Source organism: Schistocerca gregaria, chromosome 2 (assembly GCF_023897955.1).
Source record: "Schistocerca gregaria isolate iqSchGreg1 chromosome 2, iqSchGreg1.2, whole genome shotgun sequence".
Classification (NCBI taxonomy): domain Eukaryota; kingdom Metazoa; phylum Arthropoda; class Insecta; order Orthoptera; family Acrididae; genus Schistocerca; species Schistocerca gregaria.
This window is the reverse complement of record NC_064921.1, coordinates 346073235-346090742: the sequence shown is the minus strand read 5'-3', so window position 1 is coordinate 346090742 and position 17508 is coordinate 346073235. Positions and strand designations below refer to the sequence as shown.

The following is a 17508-nucleotide window of genomic DNA, read 5'->3' as shown; positions in this document are numbered from 1 at the left end:
GGCGTCATTTCAGTTCTTCCATTATGAACTTGTAAAATGCGACAGTAGCCAACTGTACATAATTACGACGAAGCCTGTCAAACATTGTGGATATCCTTGTGCGCGGGTGGAGAAGACCGCCGCCCTTGCTCCAGCTGGACTAGCGTGGAAAGCTGGCTGGTCGGACGATTTGGGGAAGAGGACCAAACGGCGAGGTCATCTGTCCCGTCCCGATGAGGAAGTAAAACGGCCTTGCCCTTTCAAAGGGATTATCCCGGTATTTGCGATTTACGGAAATCACGGAAAACTTTAATCAGGATGGCCAGACGCAGGTTTGAAGCGTCGTCGTCCTGAGTGCGAGTCCAATGTGCTGACCACTGCTCCACCTCGCTCGGTGCGTGGAGAACTGCATCGAACGATTCTTCAGATCGAACACAACTAGTATTACACTATTTCAAAATATTTTCGTCACTGAATATTTGCGTTCTGCATCAGTGAAAAATATCCGCATGAGCACTTTTCTGCATGTGAGTGGGGGAAGGGGGATGGAGGCGGTCGATATATACGATTAGAATCTTCTGAAATTCTATGTACGCGTGACTTCGCTTAAACTTAAATGTCAGGTGCTACACAGCGTACTCAAGTCTTATGGAGTACCCAACACGCTCAGAGGGTAGCAGCTATGCATTCTCCGAAATAAATGTGTTTTTTAGGCAGACAGTCTCAGCAAACCAACGGGTCGTGACTGATTTCATACCACGAAGCAGTCTAATCCCAAGCGGGAAGTCGGTGAGACAGCGCGGACTTCCAAAGACTACTCTCGGTACGGGATTTGCTAGCGAACGAAGCCTTTCGTCCCTCTGAAGGTTACAGCCCGGCAGAGCTGGCAACAGCCGCTAATTAATCTCCTCGGCCTTCCACACGTACGTCACAGGCTTTGACCGACCGACGTAGCTTTCAGACACTGCACTTGTCTCTTAATCCGCTAGCGGAAGAAAAAGATTAGAATTCATTTCCGCCGACTGTCAGCAGCTGGTGAGGAGAGGATTTGGATATGCTTTTTCCACGGACACTCAACATTTGCCTAAAATCCTGAACCTATGAGAACATGAACCCAATCAAACAGAGCGCCACATCGCTCTACAGTGACAGGAAAAAAACAGAGCGCCACATCGCTCTACAGTGACAGGAAACAAGCTCAAAGAGCTTTATAGAATTCTTCCAAGTGTTGCACCATCTCTTCCGTTTTGATTATTAATGGTAAGGACTCATATGTACAATTCTACAGAACTATTCTATGCATCCAGACGTCCCCTTCCGGAAGCAGGAAGGGGAAAAAACCGGTCTCTACACTTTCATGCGCCCTATAAACAATATATAACGATCCTTGCGGGAACAATGCAGCCTGTAAGCATTTTCATGACTGCGAACCGGTTTCCGAAATTTGTAGTTTCTAAATCCACACAACCGATCTCATTATTTCGCAAATGAGACTTGTGTGTCTCCAGTGTACTGACTGCGTAGTCACTATTATTCTTGCTGGTTTGAATACAGCATTTAGGACAAAACATTTTCGGTAACAGTACGATTATTTCCAAGCATTGTGTAATAGCCTTATCACTCCCTCTACCCTAAATTTTTAATGTAGCAACATGCTCGCTTTAACATCAATGAACAATATAGTTTCTTAATGTAAATAATAACTACAGCCAACGCACGCTAGAAAAAAATCTGCTCAATGAAAATTATCGTTAACTGTACTATTATTCACAGCTGCTTTTAGTGGTCATATAAACAATGAATGTGACACTTGTGCCCGACTTAACACAGGGAGCGGATTCAGAAATTCTGAGGCTTTGCACTTCCTTTGAGATGATTGGGATCGAGATATTTCGCATCCATCCGGTAGCGCTATCAGTTCTTACGCATATTGTCAAAGTGATATCTTTCCGCACACGTCAGAGATTAAGCGATGACGCCGGCATCCCCTGCGGGCACGTACACGACTAAGATTTGGCGCAAGTTATGCGATCCAGGAAAACAAGCGCTGCGCAAACTACGCCAATGAGTGGACTGAAATGGTTCAAATGGCTCTGAGCACTATGGGACTTAACATCTGTGGTCATCAGTCCCCTAGAACTTAGAACTACTTAAACCTAACTAAACTAAGGACATCACACATCCATGCCCGAGGCAGGATTCGAACCTGCGACCGTAGCAGTCGCACGGTACCAATGAGTGGAACGTGACACCTTACTGATCGGGCACAGACGTCTACGCTTCTCGCACAAAACAGCCCTGACATTCCAGCAGCGTGGTTGCGCAAGTATACCTGACACACATCGACTCCGGTTCTGCGAAAGCAACTTTCCACGCAATGATCCATGATCTGCTGCAACTTCCAACATTATACGCTCTTCTGTCCCACCTCAATATTTTCCCCAATTACAACAACATCAATATTTTCCCCAATTACAACAACATCTGTAAATGGAAGTTTACAGAAATCACTATGTTCCACTTGTTGACGCACAATGTTTGACAGGCTTTGTTATGCACGATTGGACTATCACATCAACAAGTCTCACACTGGAAAGACTGAAATGTCGCTAGTTCTTAACTGCTAACTACCTCGCAATAAATACAGTCACTGTATTTACCAAGCACGACGCTGATAGGTCCCACGCTGACCGAGCAAGCAGCCTCCCGTGCGCTGAGGTAGCAGAAGAAGACGATGATACCGAAGCGGTCCTGTGCTGTTTACGATTCCTCCGGAGTGACGCGAACCAACCCGCCGACACTGGCCCCGGGGGCTGGGCTCTACTCGATCCGGTAGTTAGCACCATGATTCAAAGTCACTTAATCATCAGCCACCAAAACACAACAGCACCACCACACTCTGTACACAGCCGGCCGACCGCTCCGCCGGCTTCACGCGTACTTCCCCTGCTACCCAACAGGCCCTGTAGCACAGCAAAATCAGCGCCCCTAGCGGCCACTCGGCGCACCTCGTCGCGCGCCGCGCCTGCCTCTTGCGGAGTCTTCACGAAGCTACTGCTGTCTCCTCGCATTGGTAACAAAATCACGTTCTACTTGCTCATCAGTGAAATCACCTTTACTCCTAAGCAGGCATACAAGTAACGCACAAGACTGTTTTAACGGCTACATGTCACGTAGAGATAAATGTATGCATCATAAGTTTAGCAAAGGCATAACGCATTTTTAAGCTGATTATTACACAGCACATGAAATCAGTGAGTGTCGCTATTGTCTTTATACATCTGCCTCCATTTTCCGACAATAACGTCATTTGGGAGACAATGGTGAAAGAAAACTGAACTGAAAGAACCTGTTTGGGTTCTATGGAATCCAGAAAGTATCGCACATCAAGATACTTGCCGTCTGTGCGAAGGACTTTTCCTTTAATGAGTTAGTACATGATTCGACAAGTCAAATTTACGTTGATTTAGGAACGATTCTTGGTTGTAAGCATTGTTTATACTAAGAACATTAAATTATTTCGTTGTTTGAACTTCATTTACATCGGCAAATCACTCGATATTTTGCTTCAGAAGCTGTGAGAATGTACAGTACTTGTCTGATTTAAAACAATGCCTCCGAACATACTGTGTAGTCTAATCAGTCTGTTGGACGACGAATGTCTTTGATTCTTTGCTACTGTAGAGAGACGGTCAATGGGAATCACGAACTGTCGTCCATTACTGTACTAGAACTTATTTTTTGGCACTGGCTTATATAGATTTGCAAGTGACAGCTAATAATCGATAACGACGAAAATTAGAGACACAAAGAATAAGAGGTAATGTCAATTTACTCCGATGCTCTACTTCGACACCTACCTGAGTAATACAGGACGTGAATTTGGAACATGCCCTACGTACAATAACTTATAATACTTTTAGGTCAACGTTTAAAGGAACCTTCCTTCTGCAACTGTGCACTGTCAGTGCAGCCTCAGTAAGTCTGGCTTGAAAATAGACTAGTAAGGTTCGAAACTAGTCGCCAAATATAAGTACGGCAACTGTCGATAGAATCGTTAACAAATGCTTTAAGAAATTTAATAAAGTTGCTGGTTCCCTGTCAACAAAATGTCGAAACTGAAGAAAAAGTAAACTGTTTTGCAAAAGATTGCTGGCAAAAAAAACATACACATGGAACCAAATGATTACTATATCAGGCAACAGGTCTGAATCCAAAAATAGTGTTTCATGTTTCAATAAATAATACTAGTTAACTGTGGAGATTTAAAGAAGAAAGAGGTATTTTCTTAACGCTTCCATATGTAGAGACACGGTTAGTCGTTAGTTTATCTAATTTATTACACACAGCATACAGAAAAAATATTTTGCAACAGAGATTGTACACCGTTAAATTCTGCTGAAGCGACAAGCACGTTTAGAGAACAGAAAAATGTTACCCATATGCGCTTTAACTACCTCCTGAATGTTCTGAGTATTAACGTTATCTCCTGGCCTTAGATTTGTAGATTAGAATTCCAGATAACGTAATAATAATAGGACTAAATGAAGAAGGGCAGTTCAACAGTGATATTTCACGCTTTCGTTGACTATCTGTGCAGATAAGTATTTACGTCAAAACGTCTTCAGGTTCTGCTATATTGATGAAGCATTCACGCAACTGAGTACCTAAACCGTTCGCTACACTACCGCGCTTATTTAATACTGAAAAGGGGGAATATTAATATGTACCGCGTTAAGTTATGGCTGATGACGAAGGACGGAGAATGATTCCACTCGGAGCGCTAGCAGTAGTTCCGTATTTTATTTCTTTAAATATACTACATCACGCAAACCTTAAGCAGAAATTCCCAAAGTACTTCGTTATAAAAAGCATCCATCTTATATCATAAATAATTGCTACTATATTAGGCGACATGACGACTGTAACAGTTTTAAACGCACCTAGGTATTTAAATTCAATACAAGCATGCTGATGGTGAAATATTTCATTGAGAGCTGGCGATCTCTGAGACAGTAGTATAAGGAATCGAATATCGACTGTCTGGTAGATAGACCAGAAAAGCATTAGCATGGCACACAGGCTCTCAGAGATAGAATAGTTTCTCACGCAAAGAGGTGCGTCCGTGTGAAGAAGGATTAGTATTTAATGTCCCTTCGACAACGGAGTCATTAGAGGCGGAGCACAAGCTCCGATTAAGAAAGCATGGGGAAGGAAATCGGCCGTGCTCTTTGAAAGAAATCATCGCGACATTTACTTGGAGTGATTTTAGGGAAATCACGGAAAATCCAAATCAACACGGCCTGACACGGATTTGAACCGTCGTCCTTCCGGATGCGAGTCCAGTGTGCTAACGATTGGGATACTTCGCTCCGTGGTACGACAGAGAGTCACATAAATGGAATATGTTTGGCACACTTAATTACTCTAAACGTGACTACAGCACCCTCGCTGCGTGGACCACTAGTACCACTGGTCATCTGGTTTTATTTTTATTTTTTTCTTTATGTAATTTGTCAATGAGCCGAGAGTGCAACGTACGGTAGGTCAGATACAAGTTTCTTCGGTGTACGCTACATTACAATGAAGCCCGGGAGAGGGCCGCCGGCAGTTAACCCTTTTGTAAGCGGATGAGAGAGAGAACTCGACAAGGCTCAGGAGCACCGCCCGCCTGCACTAGCTGTCAGCGGGGACTGAGGCAACGGGAACAATGCTGCCATTCCAGAGCTGACGCCATCGAACTTAATGGCACCGTGCACAGGAAGCGGACTCTGTGGCGCCATGCTGCACTGTCCTCTCCGTGGTCTCGAATGAAGCCGACTCCAACCACTCCTGGATGATAATCTGTGCTGTAACTGCAACATAGCTGTGCTCATTAAGCACAGCGTTTTACTGGTTGACATTCCCAGCATTCCAGTTAGATCACAACTAATTGATCAAAACATTTCGGCAATTATTCTACAGCTCATGGATACATAAATTTAATATTAACGCCACGTAAATGAAATCAACACTTTATATTCGTTCAACTGAATAACAATTCATTACAAATAGCAAATAAATGATGAGATGGTAAAGTTGAAGAATTACCTATCTCCGATACCTCTATGTTTAGTTATCCCGAGATGCAACGTGAAAATCATGTAAATTTGAAGGCTCCCAAAAGCTATTTTCTGGAGTTGACACACAAGACGCACATCGAGACACTGATCAAGATGCTCTTACAGGTAACACCAACATCAGGCATGCTCTTCGTATGCAAAATTTACGTTCTGATTTCGTCGTAGGTCCACTTATAAATGATTATTCCCGAAGGAGGAATGATTACAAAATGCCTCTATGCGCAATGTAATTAGTCTATTCTTGTCTTCTCGGTCCCTACGGGAACAGTTTGTACGGGCTTACAGTATTTTGGTAGACTCATCACTAAAAGTTGTTTCTAGAAACTTTCTTAGCAGGCTTTCACAGAATAGTTCTCGTCTATCTTCAATCGTCTGCAAGTTCAGGTTTTCCAGCATTTCCATAACGCTTTATGTGAGTCGAACAATCCTGTGACCATTCGTGCTGCCCTTCTTTGCATAAGTTCAATATCCCCTGCAAGTCATGGGATAGCTCCTATATAATGCTGGACCGCCTTTTTCCCAGATAATGCAGCACCTCGACGTTGTATGGATTCAACAAGTCGCTGGAAGTTCCGTGCATAAATATTGAGCAATTCTGCCTCTACAGCCGCCCATAATCGCGAAAGTGATGCGAGTGTAGGGCTTTGTACACGATCTGATCAATGTCCCGTAAATGTTCGATGGGATTCTTCATGTCGGGCGATATGGGTGACCAGATAATTCGCCCGCTTTATTCAGAATATTCTCAAACTAGTCGAGAACAACTGTAGCCCGATGACATGGCGCATTATCATCCATAAAAACGTCCGTCCTAGTTTGCGAGCATAAAGTCCATGAATGGCTGGAAATGGTCTCCACGTTTGCGGATCATAACCGTTTCCAGTCAATGATCCGTTCATCTGGACCAAAGGACCCAGTCCATTCCATGTAAAAACTGCCCACACAATTATGGGGCCGCCACGAGCTTGCACAGTGCCTTGTTAACAGCTTACGTCCATGGCTTCCTGGGGTCTGCGCCAGACTCGAACCCTACCATCAGCTCTTACCGACTGAAATCGGGACTCATCTGACCATGTCAAGGTTTTCCAGTCGTCTAGGGTCCAATTGATATGATCTCGAACCCAGGAGACGCGCTGCAGGCGATAACGTGCTGTTAGCAAAAGCACTCGCGTCGGATGTTTGCTGCCATAGCCCATTGACGCCACATTTCGCCGCGCTGTCCTAACGGATACGTTCGTCGGACGTACCACATTGATTTCTGCGATTATTTCACGCGGTGTTGCTATTCTGTTAGTACTGACAGCTCTACGTAAACGCCGTTGCTCTCGGTCGTTGAGGGAAGGCGGCCACTGCGTTGTCCGTGGCGAGAAGTAATGCCTGAAATTTGTATTCCCGGCACACTCTTGACACTGTGGATCTCGGGGTATTGAATTCACTAACGACCCCCGCAATGAAATGTCCAGTGCGTCTAGCTCCAACTACCACTCCGCGTTCAAAGTCTGTTAATACCCGCCGCACGGCCACAATCACATCGGAAACATTTTCACATGAATCACCTCAATACAAATGACGGCTCCTGCCCATTATACCTTGTGTATGTGCTGCATATGGCTAACCCATGAGCGCCTATTTGGTATGGATCCTCCACACTTACGCAATATTCTGGGATGGGTAGCCCGAGTTTTTCGTACGCAGTATGCTTTATACAGTAGCTGCATTTCCAAGAATCGTGCCAATGACCTGTAGTCTATCCCCGGCCGGAGTGGCCAAGCGGTTCTAGGCGCTTCCGTCTGGAACCGCGCGACCGCTACGGTCGCAGGTTCGAATCCTGCCTCGGGCATGGATGTGTGTGATGTCCTTAGGTTAGTTAGGTTTAAGTAGTTCTAAGTTCTAGGGGACTGATGACCTCAGATGTTAAGTCCCATAGTGCTCAGAGCCATTTGAACCATTTTTTTGTAGTTTATCACGTTTATTAGCGACGACTGAGCCTGTTGTATGAGTTGACTGATTCAAATTGAGCTCATTAATACCGTAGTAATAGGTTACTAAGATTTTTTCGTTCTGTGAGAGGCAGATTTTTAAATTTCTGAGCATTTAAAGCAAGTTGCCAATCTCTGTCCTTTTTGAGATCGGAATGAATAGTTGATCAGCTTCTTCCAGTCAGTATTTCATCGTTAGATAACTGGGTCATCTGCAAAAAGTTTGAGATTATTATTAACATTGTCTGTATGTTGTTAATATAGAACACGAAGAGCAAGGGTCCGAGCACTTCTGAAGTTACTTCTGCGTCTGTTAAAGACTCTCTACTGTACTTTCATAGCTCAATACCGTACAACAGAAACTAGTACAGAATTAAGCGCGCTCCGAAATAAAAAAATCAAATCGTTTAAAATCTTGATATCCAAAGGTGAGTAATTTAGTCAACAAGAGCGTGCCATTAACTTTTCCATTACCTGTCGACGCAGTACCTACTTACAGTTGAAAAACAATACTGAAGTTGTAATTAAAGTTCTGACTATGCGTTTGCAACGTTAACACAAAATGAGAAGACACTGCTTAAACATGTCATCGGAATGCTTCTTATAATCTATAGCCGCGTTAAATAAACTGTTGGACTGTGTCTATTAAGGATACGAGCGACGTAATAATCTACTTTCCATTTAGATTCCTCAGACAGGCGCATTCACGAATAACGCACGGATATTTTGAGCGTGGCTGAACGCAGAGGAGCACGGGTGCAACGGATAGTATGCTGTTAATAAATGTCGATTTGCGACATGCATTGCAAAACTGTTGTAGGGTGCGTTAGGTAGTTTAACGTCCCGTTAACAACGAAGTTATTAGAGGTTGAGTACTAGCTCAGTGGGACAAGGGCAGGGAAGGAAAACTGATGCGACCTTATTTAAGGAATCACCCGGGCATTCGCATAAGGTGATGTACGGAATCTACACAAAACCTAAATCGTAACGATATACGGGGACATGAAGCATTCACGCGCAAGTACTACGCTATTTTATGTTCGGAGTGAAGTAACACATATATCTCTTCTTTGTTTTTCTTTTATTTTCGTTAAACTTCTGGTCAACAACGAGATCCTCAAGCGCTTGTGTAAGTCCTTGGTTGTGACACCCGATTGGAACAAATTTCACAAACCACTGGAAACCCAAGTGGCTGGGCCGGAATACGAAACGTTTCCTTTGTTCCAATTGCGTTTCTACTGTTCTACATCGTCCGTCAAGGTCTTATACTTTAATTTCGTGTAAAGCAGCGAAAATCCGCAGAGAAATAGCAAGGCTATTGAAAACGGTTGCAATTCGACGGTTAAAGTGCGAACGCATATCCAAAGAGATTTCAGAATAGCCAAAGATATTACATGATGCGACAGAGCACATGATAAGATACATAATCACATTGATTCATGATTTTAAAAAAGAAAAACATCAAGCGAATACCAAAAGATGTCAGGTGTATTAAATTTCTCCACGCCGTTCGTACTTCACATCGAAAAATTAGTATTTATATGAGCACAGTTATTTGGACATCTCTGCCAGCTTATTCCTTACTGGTCCTCTTACACACACAATCCATTTTCAAGCTCCTAAAAGAAATTCCGCTTAATACTATAAAAAGTCACCCGTGGAATAACTTGTGGTCTCTCTTCAGAAACACACATACTTTAAAAGTTTTGACTTATTTATGAATTAGCCACATGAATATTTTCCGTGTCTTTTTATTCCAGTTCTGCATTAATCCGTTTTATAAGGCATGCCAAAAACTCAAGAAGTACTCAAAGCTTGTTCAAGAACGCTGGAATTAAGTGAAACATTCACACACCTTGCCAGTTGACCTAAGGCATGTGTAGTAAGTAGATCAAGGTAAAAACGTTTGTAGCGGTGCTATATACATGTTTTAGTGACGTAGTTCGATATGGTTGTTATTCATCAATACAGCATAATAAGCTTAGATACGTTTCAGGTTTCTTTAAAGGCAAATATTCACTCCATTTGGTATAACAGTTTTCAGGCCAACCATTACATTAAGAAATATTGTTATCAAAACCGAAGCAGCTTGTGTAACTCCTTGTAACACTCTATCCTAGTGATGGATAGCTATAGAAAGTCACGTCTCCAGTAACGTTTCCCAACAAACTACCAAACAAACTGCTTATCTCATAGTACAGTTTCTTCCACCGACCTTTGCATTTGTAATTATGCAAAGTAGAGCTGGCCATTTTTTTTTAAAGTGGAGCAACGTATAACACGTAATGTTACCTCAATAAAGTGGTTCTATCACATTAAGTTAAATGAAAGTGAGTTTGTATGGTTGGTCTTTGCAAAATGGATTGCGATATTGCTTCTTGTAGAATACGAAACAGTCTTTGATCGAAATTTCTTTTAAAACCGTTTTCGATCCAAACGATCATCATCAGATATGTCTGTCAGTGTTAAACTGGTTTAAAACATAAAGCTTGTAGCCAATATATAGTCACCGTCAAAAGACGTACAAACATAATAAAATTATGACAACAAACACAACTGACCTGTATTATAAGGTCGCAATCACATTGTCATAGTGCTTTTCTTGCCATTTATTAATAAGTAAACAGTTCCAAATACTGTCGACAGCTCAGCTATAGTTACGTCACACTGCATAAATTTCTTGAAACATACTTTTATTTTCACACACAATCTCATTTATACTTTTATACACCAACATATAAAAGTGACAGTGTAAGGATGTCATACTGTTTTAACAAATACTGCTTTCAGGTGCGTCTCCACACGTTATAATGACGTATTCCATAAACAGACAAATTCATAGCACAGTTGGGACGGAGACGAGAACTCAGCGGCCCTGCTGAAATAGTCGTATTTGAACGGCGTGATATGTTTTGGAGAAAACATCGAATATAGCAATCTACGTCGAAATGTAAATTTCTGACCTAAAACCCAGTCTCTCAATCCTAGGCCATAAACCTTTCTCCATTTTGTCTCCGTATTGCTACTTCCAAACCTCTTATGCGCAGTATGTGCTCTTACAGACGTCTGCCGATGGAACGGGTAATAATAAGAACACCGGATAAAATATTAGTCAGCTCCTTAACCCTTTTATTAACAATTATTTTGTCGGGCGAAAGTTATTAATGTACGACTATTTTAGTTAATTCCGGAGTCTGAAGTAACAATATGAAATATTTCCCGCCGTCTCGTTTTCAACTGTGGAGTAGCGCGAGACCTATAGGATTATACCTAGATACCTTGGCGTTTCAGAAGACGATTGCGCAAAAACTAAAAAGACGTAGAGAAGAGAGACACCTCACTGGCTAGGGCCTCTCTCCAACCGTTTACCTCGCATTACAGTTGCTCAATATGGCAAACGTTTGTAACGTGGCAAATATCAGTGCACTCGGGCAATTCATTGACACGAACTCCTGGTAGGCGCGACAGCAGGTCGCTTAGCAAATCTGTTCGTTCGGTTGCCTACCTGCAGGCGCAAACTAATTCGATGGGACAATACGAAGCGGATGATTTGTGTACATGTTCTACCTATAGGTGAAATCTGTAATTATAAGAATTCTGCAAACCATTACCCATCGGACACTGATACATAACAATGACATGAAACAAATACCCACTGGTTCTCTGGTAACCTATCGTGGGACACATACGTCAAAACTCAAAAGGTTTAAAGATCGCACTGATCACTGTGCTGCGATATTGTGACGCGACGGAATGGCAGAAAGGAATTATTGTATTTGGACGTGCCCACCACCAGGCCGTGAACAAAGTTGTCGGAATTGTTGGTTATCAACGTGGATTGTTCAGCGTGTCTATAAGGAATGATTTACCACTTGGAGTCATGAACACAGCGTAACAACATGTTCATAAAATGAGACTAACCGACAGGTACCAGAGACGAGTGTCACGCCTTGTCAGTGATAACTGGCTTCAAACACAATGGGAATGTTAACCGTAAATGCGAACATTTTAGGTTAGGTTTTACAGTGACTGACACTGATATCGAATGAAACAGCAAGTTTACTGATAAATTCTTCTCGGGTTGACAGCCGAGTCAATGCGTTGTTCTCCGGCAACGTTTCAGCAAGTTTCTTACTTGCCATCTTCAGGCGAAGAATTTATCATCAAGATTCGCCGAGAAAGCCTGCATTCTCATATAGCAAGTTTACTGTTAGCGTCCCTTATTTATTTATATCCACAACACGTTCAGAAGGTTTAAATCTCCATCATCAGGATTTACATGTGTTAGTGTGACATACGTGTGTGTTGTATTACGAATTGGGGGTAACGTGTGGTACTGTCTCGAGTGGTCACAGGCTCCTTTCCCTATCGTTAACACATCACATTTAAACTGTCATACTTTGTGAATTTTTTACAAAATATGACAGTTTACATGTGATGTGTTACGATAGAGAAAGGAGCCTGTGACCACTGGAGATATTACCACACGTTACCCACAAATCGTAACACAGCACACACACACACACACACACACACACACACACACACACACATATATATATATATATATATATATATATATATATATATATATATATATATATATATTTTTTAAATTCTTCACACCGTGTTGTGGATAAAAATAAATCAGTGACTGGTAACAATAAACTATAGAAATTACTTCTCTGTATGAACACAGGCCTATCTCAACCAGTTCCCGAGCGAATACACTGAACGGAACGGCATGCAATTGACATTGGGTACTTCACAAAAGGCCTTGCTCACACTGCACATAAAGATGCAAGTCTTCAAAGGGCTTAACGACTCATAAATTGAACATTAGTTGACTGGAAGTGTAAATTGTTCGCCCAAGGGTTGCGATTTTACCTCTTTTTCGAGTGAAGCACGGCGTCGACGGAATCGACGGCCCAACGAGGCGTTTAACATGCAGAGCGTGGACGCCGTTCTTTAAAGCGAAGGTGCTTCTGTGATGTTTTGGTGTGTTTTTCTACCATGATTTGGGCCCGCGCATTCGTGTTGTCGTGAACATAAGTCAAGATCCTTATTGCAACTTTCCCGGTGATCAAGTGTTGCCCGTTCTTCTATAAATTCGTTTTGAGTATGCGGTGAACAATCTTGTCTCCCAAGATGAACAACAGCTATGTTCACAGGGATGGTCTGACAAACACTCAGACATGATGTTGCACCTCGACTAGCCCGCTAAATCACTTGATCTTAATTCCACAGAAAATGTCTGGGACTGGAACAGTGGAAAAAGCTTAGCAAACGATACCTCCACAGTCTGGTACCTCTACGTGACGTAATCATCAGTGACTGGCTAATATGGCATACCTGAAAAAATTTGTAGGCTCTCTTCCCGGACTAAGTGAGCCAGTTGCATGGGGTAGACTCGGTGTTACACGGTATTATCGTGATGTCTCCTAGGTGAGAGCGATGCTCACAAGAAAGACAAGCCGTGGCGCGTATGCCACGTGACACTGCAGGTCTTACGAGTGCCAGCAGACGTTTCCGGCGGGGAGCGAGTAACTATTTCAGACGAGTTTAATAATTCTTGACTGAGTGATAAAATTTATGCAAGTTCTCGATAGCACACGACAAATTTAAGACCTTTAGTGGGCGCCTTTTCAGTTAAAAATTGATTTTCCATGGGGTTGAGTATTCGTGAAGTGTGGCGGACAAGCCGACTAGTGTGACGTCACCAATTCGTTGCAGTGCCCGAATATCGCGTTGGCCCCGGATGTGACTAACTTTTGATCCGGTGTGCTTATTAACTCGACCCTTAAAAACCATTTTATGCATGAAATGATGGTTGGTGGTTTGGAGTGAAAGGGACTAAACTGCAAGGTCATCAGTCCCTTCATCAAATGGTTCAAATGGCTCTGAGCACAATGGGACTTAACTTCTGAGGTCATCAGTCCCCTAGAACTTTTTGCGACCGTAGCGGTCGCGCGGTTCCAGACTGTAGCGCCTAGAACTGCTCGGCCACTCCGGCCGGCGCTCCCTTCATCCGTTAAGTGACAAACGAGGAGTGGTCTTCAGAGCAAGGAGGCGAAAGGCAAATCCTGGAAAGCCTGAGTGTAACTAACGCGATAAACAAGAGATAAAAGCCCAGAAAAAGACAGCAAAGACAAGTCGTTAAAAGATAAGTCCAAACAAGGCATTACAACCGAGAAATGAAAAAAATAAAGACAATAAAAAGGTGGAAACGGTACAGGCCAGGCTCGGCACTGAGCAAGGGCCGGCCACGAAAGCAGGAGGGTGAGGGGAGAAGGGGGAATGGGAGCAGGAGAGGGGGGCCCCACCAGTCCCTCAGGTGGTCAATGAGGCCAAAAAGCCCTACCTTACATGGATGAATAGACACCACCTTCGTGGACAAAACGTAACACCAGGTTAACCGCTGTGGCGTTGTATGCTAACGGCAGAGGGAGCGTGCCAGGAATATTAAGATGTCGACTCAAAGCAACAAAATTAAGGCAGTCTATGAGTCAGTAGGGCCACCGTCAGGCGGGCTACACAACAGCAGTGAGGGGAATCCTTACACGAGAGAATGTGGCCATGCCCAGCCAAGTGGGTCAATGAGGGATCGACAGAGTACGGTGGATACCCAACGAGAAGCACACAGGGAAGGCTGCCATGTGGTTGTGGTATCTTTAATTGTCCTCAGTTTGCTTGGAGCGATCAGGTCAGACCATTCTGAGTTCCAGACTTCCAGCAATAGATGGCGTATAAACGACTGAGAGTTCTGTTCCCTCGACTCTTATGCATGAAAAGATACTGTTTCCCTTGGTGCAGTGACGTGACAAATAACTGGACGTTGCACGAAGCTCTTCCGCTTTCTTCAAAACGGTTGTACAGATTGTGTTCATTGTAGCGCATAATGAAATCTTTAGCACGATGTCAGTGGCCGTGGAAACTGATGCTGATCTTCGACCTTTTCTAAATATCCATCCTTTAATGCGACACTTTTTTTTCCAATGAAGGATGATTTGGCGGAAAGTTCGGGTGCAGCAGTGTAAGTTTCGGTTGTTTATGAAACGTTGCACCTGGAAAATTATCTCGTCGTTTTTCGAGGTAAGAGGAAGAAGTCGCTGGATGCCATGTAAGAAAAATACGGGTTGAAGTAAAATTTAATGACTTAAAGAAAAAAGACGTGTGAGCGTGTCCTATGTAAAAAGAGGTGGGGGCTCATGTTGAGCAAAACCATCACCTCCGACAGTGTGCCGCGACGCTCCGTTTCCACAGCCTCCAGTAACCGCATCATATTTCGGCAGCATACCCCAGGGTTTGCCGCTTACGAACACAACCAGTTACCATCACACCATGGCAGTTCCAAGAAACCCTACGACGGTTGGGTCTCCGACTATTTCGGCGGTGGTGAATCCATGAATGTTTCCACTACTTGCTTTGCTCCTTTGTCTGGGGGTATTATCGATACACCAATCTCGCGTCCATGATGATAAGACGACTCAAGAAGTAATCTGATTTGGCTTGATACAGCTGCAATATTTCCGCTGCTGCTTCACTTCGGAGAGCTTTTTCAATTGCTGTGAGCAGTCGCGCAATAAAGCAGGCTGCGACAATAGTCACGTTCAAAATGTCTCGCAAGATGTTGAAAATTGATCCTTGATTGATGTTCACTTCTTCCAGTATCATCTTGAGTGTTATGCGCATGTCTTCAGCATTACAGTCCGATTAAAATTACTTGATAGTTGAAGTCCGTCACTTGCCACTACAGTGTTGTCACATCCGCTGCCGGCTAGGGCTCGGTTATAGGGGACAAACTTGGCGGGTCACTTCACAAACGCTGTTACTATATGACGCGGAGCAATGTTAGAAGCGGCCGCCGCGTGATATGACGGAAATAGGAGATGCTTTGTCGACAACTGATTTTATGTGCCCATTGACTGAACTGCGGCAGACGACGGGTTTTGTGGCCCTGAATTTAAACTCACGTCCAAACCAACCACAACCTCGTAAAGTGCAGTGTATATGAGAAAATGGCGATTAACAATCTGCGGCAGAACTAAAATCACGATCTCCCTGTTCACGGTGTTTAACGACAATCTCTACGAGCAAACGCAAGACTGAAAAATTTCATAATATATTTGTCTGCACAGCCATCTTTCGCTGCAAAATTTCAGTTCTAGCGGTAAAAGCACAAACTGTTAATTTCTAGATGTGACTTGTTACCTGAAACTATCCTCACACTGGGTACACGGGATGCTGTGTTACCAATAGGTGAGCAATCCTGGTTGTCACTTGCTTGCACATTACTGACGAAGTAACCAGACTCCAAACAAAAGAAAAAATGACAGGAAGAAAAATAAGAGCAATTATAAAAGTCAATGCGGCGATGAAAATTATGTGGCGTAGTATTAGGGAAAAAAAAATACATTTGAAGTAATCGAACAAAAATGATACTCAAAGTATTTTGATTAGACTTAGAAAAATAAAAAAAAAAGTCGCTGCATTTGACGAGATTCGAACCTTCGACATTCTAAACGCGAGATTTTACGCTAACCACTACGCTAGGCCATTACATTGCGAAATACTCTTGTAATTCTGACTGTGGTGTTCCAGTCACAACAGTTAACTGACAGCCTTAAGAAGTTCGGCTTCACACAATGTCGTGCGAAGCTCATCTAATGTAAGCCAATCTCTGAGGTTGTAACGAATATATAAATGGTGCTGAATCGCACATTGTGCGGAAGGTTCCGGTAAAGTTTGGTTAATGCCGTGTATGAAAAGTGTGTATCTCGATAGCATAGTTTGTGTGTGTGTGTGTGTGTGTGTGTGTGTGTGTGTGTGTGTGTGTGTGTGTGCGCGTGTGTTAGATGTGATTATCATGTGTGATGAAATACGGAATAAAAGTGCTAGACCCAGGATTCGGAATCCAAACACATCAAGAAAGAATGCCAGACAAGGAATTGGAAGTGAACTGACCAATTGTTGTGGCAATTTGGCAATGGCCAACGATCCGGACGTGACTGGAGGAAACCAGCTCCAGCGCGTGAAATGTCAACTATGAAGTAATTTTAATCGAACTTACTGCTCTTGAGATCAGCGGTTCCTCGCCAATGACTTGTTTGACCACAGTAGTAGCTTCTAACCAGGGTCGTATAAAAGTGCGTAGATGGCATTAATTTCCATTAACGCAGTAGGGATTGTAGCGAGTTGTTCCCTTTCAAATGGGAAAAAAACGATTTACTGAGTAATAATCTGCTTATCAGTTGGGTGCGCCATTTTGTTTTGGCTCCTCTGACAGCGTGCTACGGTACTGTGGCATCGAGATTTCAATGTATTCTACGACTGCAGACACACGTACCTGCAAGGACTTACTTATTTCGAGGTGATAATTACGACTTTGTGGCGCCCCCTCGTATTTGAATGCGTCAGCCAACTTTCAA

General features: G+C 43.2%; 1 protein-coding gene across 4 annotated transcripts in view; it reads right to left on the bottom strand.

Annotated features, from left to right (window-relative positions):
* Positions 1 to 17508, bottom strand: part of LOC126337024 (cytohesin-1) — a 211468-nt gene that overhangs the window by 59123 nt on the left and 134837 nt on the right. The window contains exon 1 of one of the 4 annotated variants that reach the window (XM_050001298.1): positions 2640 to 3074. The exons of 2 other annotated variants lie outside the window; for them this stretch is intronic. In XM_050001298.1, the coding sequence (XP_049857255.1) occupies positions 2640 to 2825 (186 nt within the window). In that variant the 5' untranslated portion in view covers positions 2826 to 3074. Of the gene's footprint in view, positions 1 to 2639; positions 3075 to 17508 lie in introns of those variants that run through there. One more of the 4 variants, XM_050001299.1, reaches the window with a different exon arrangement.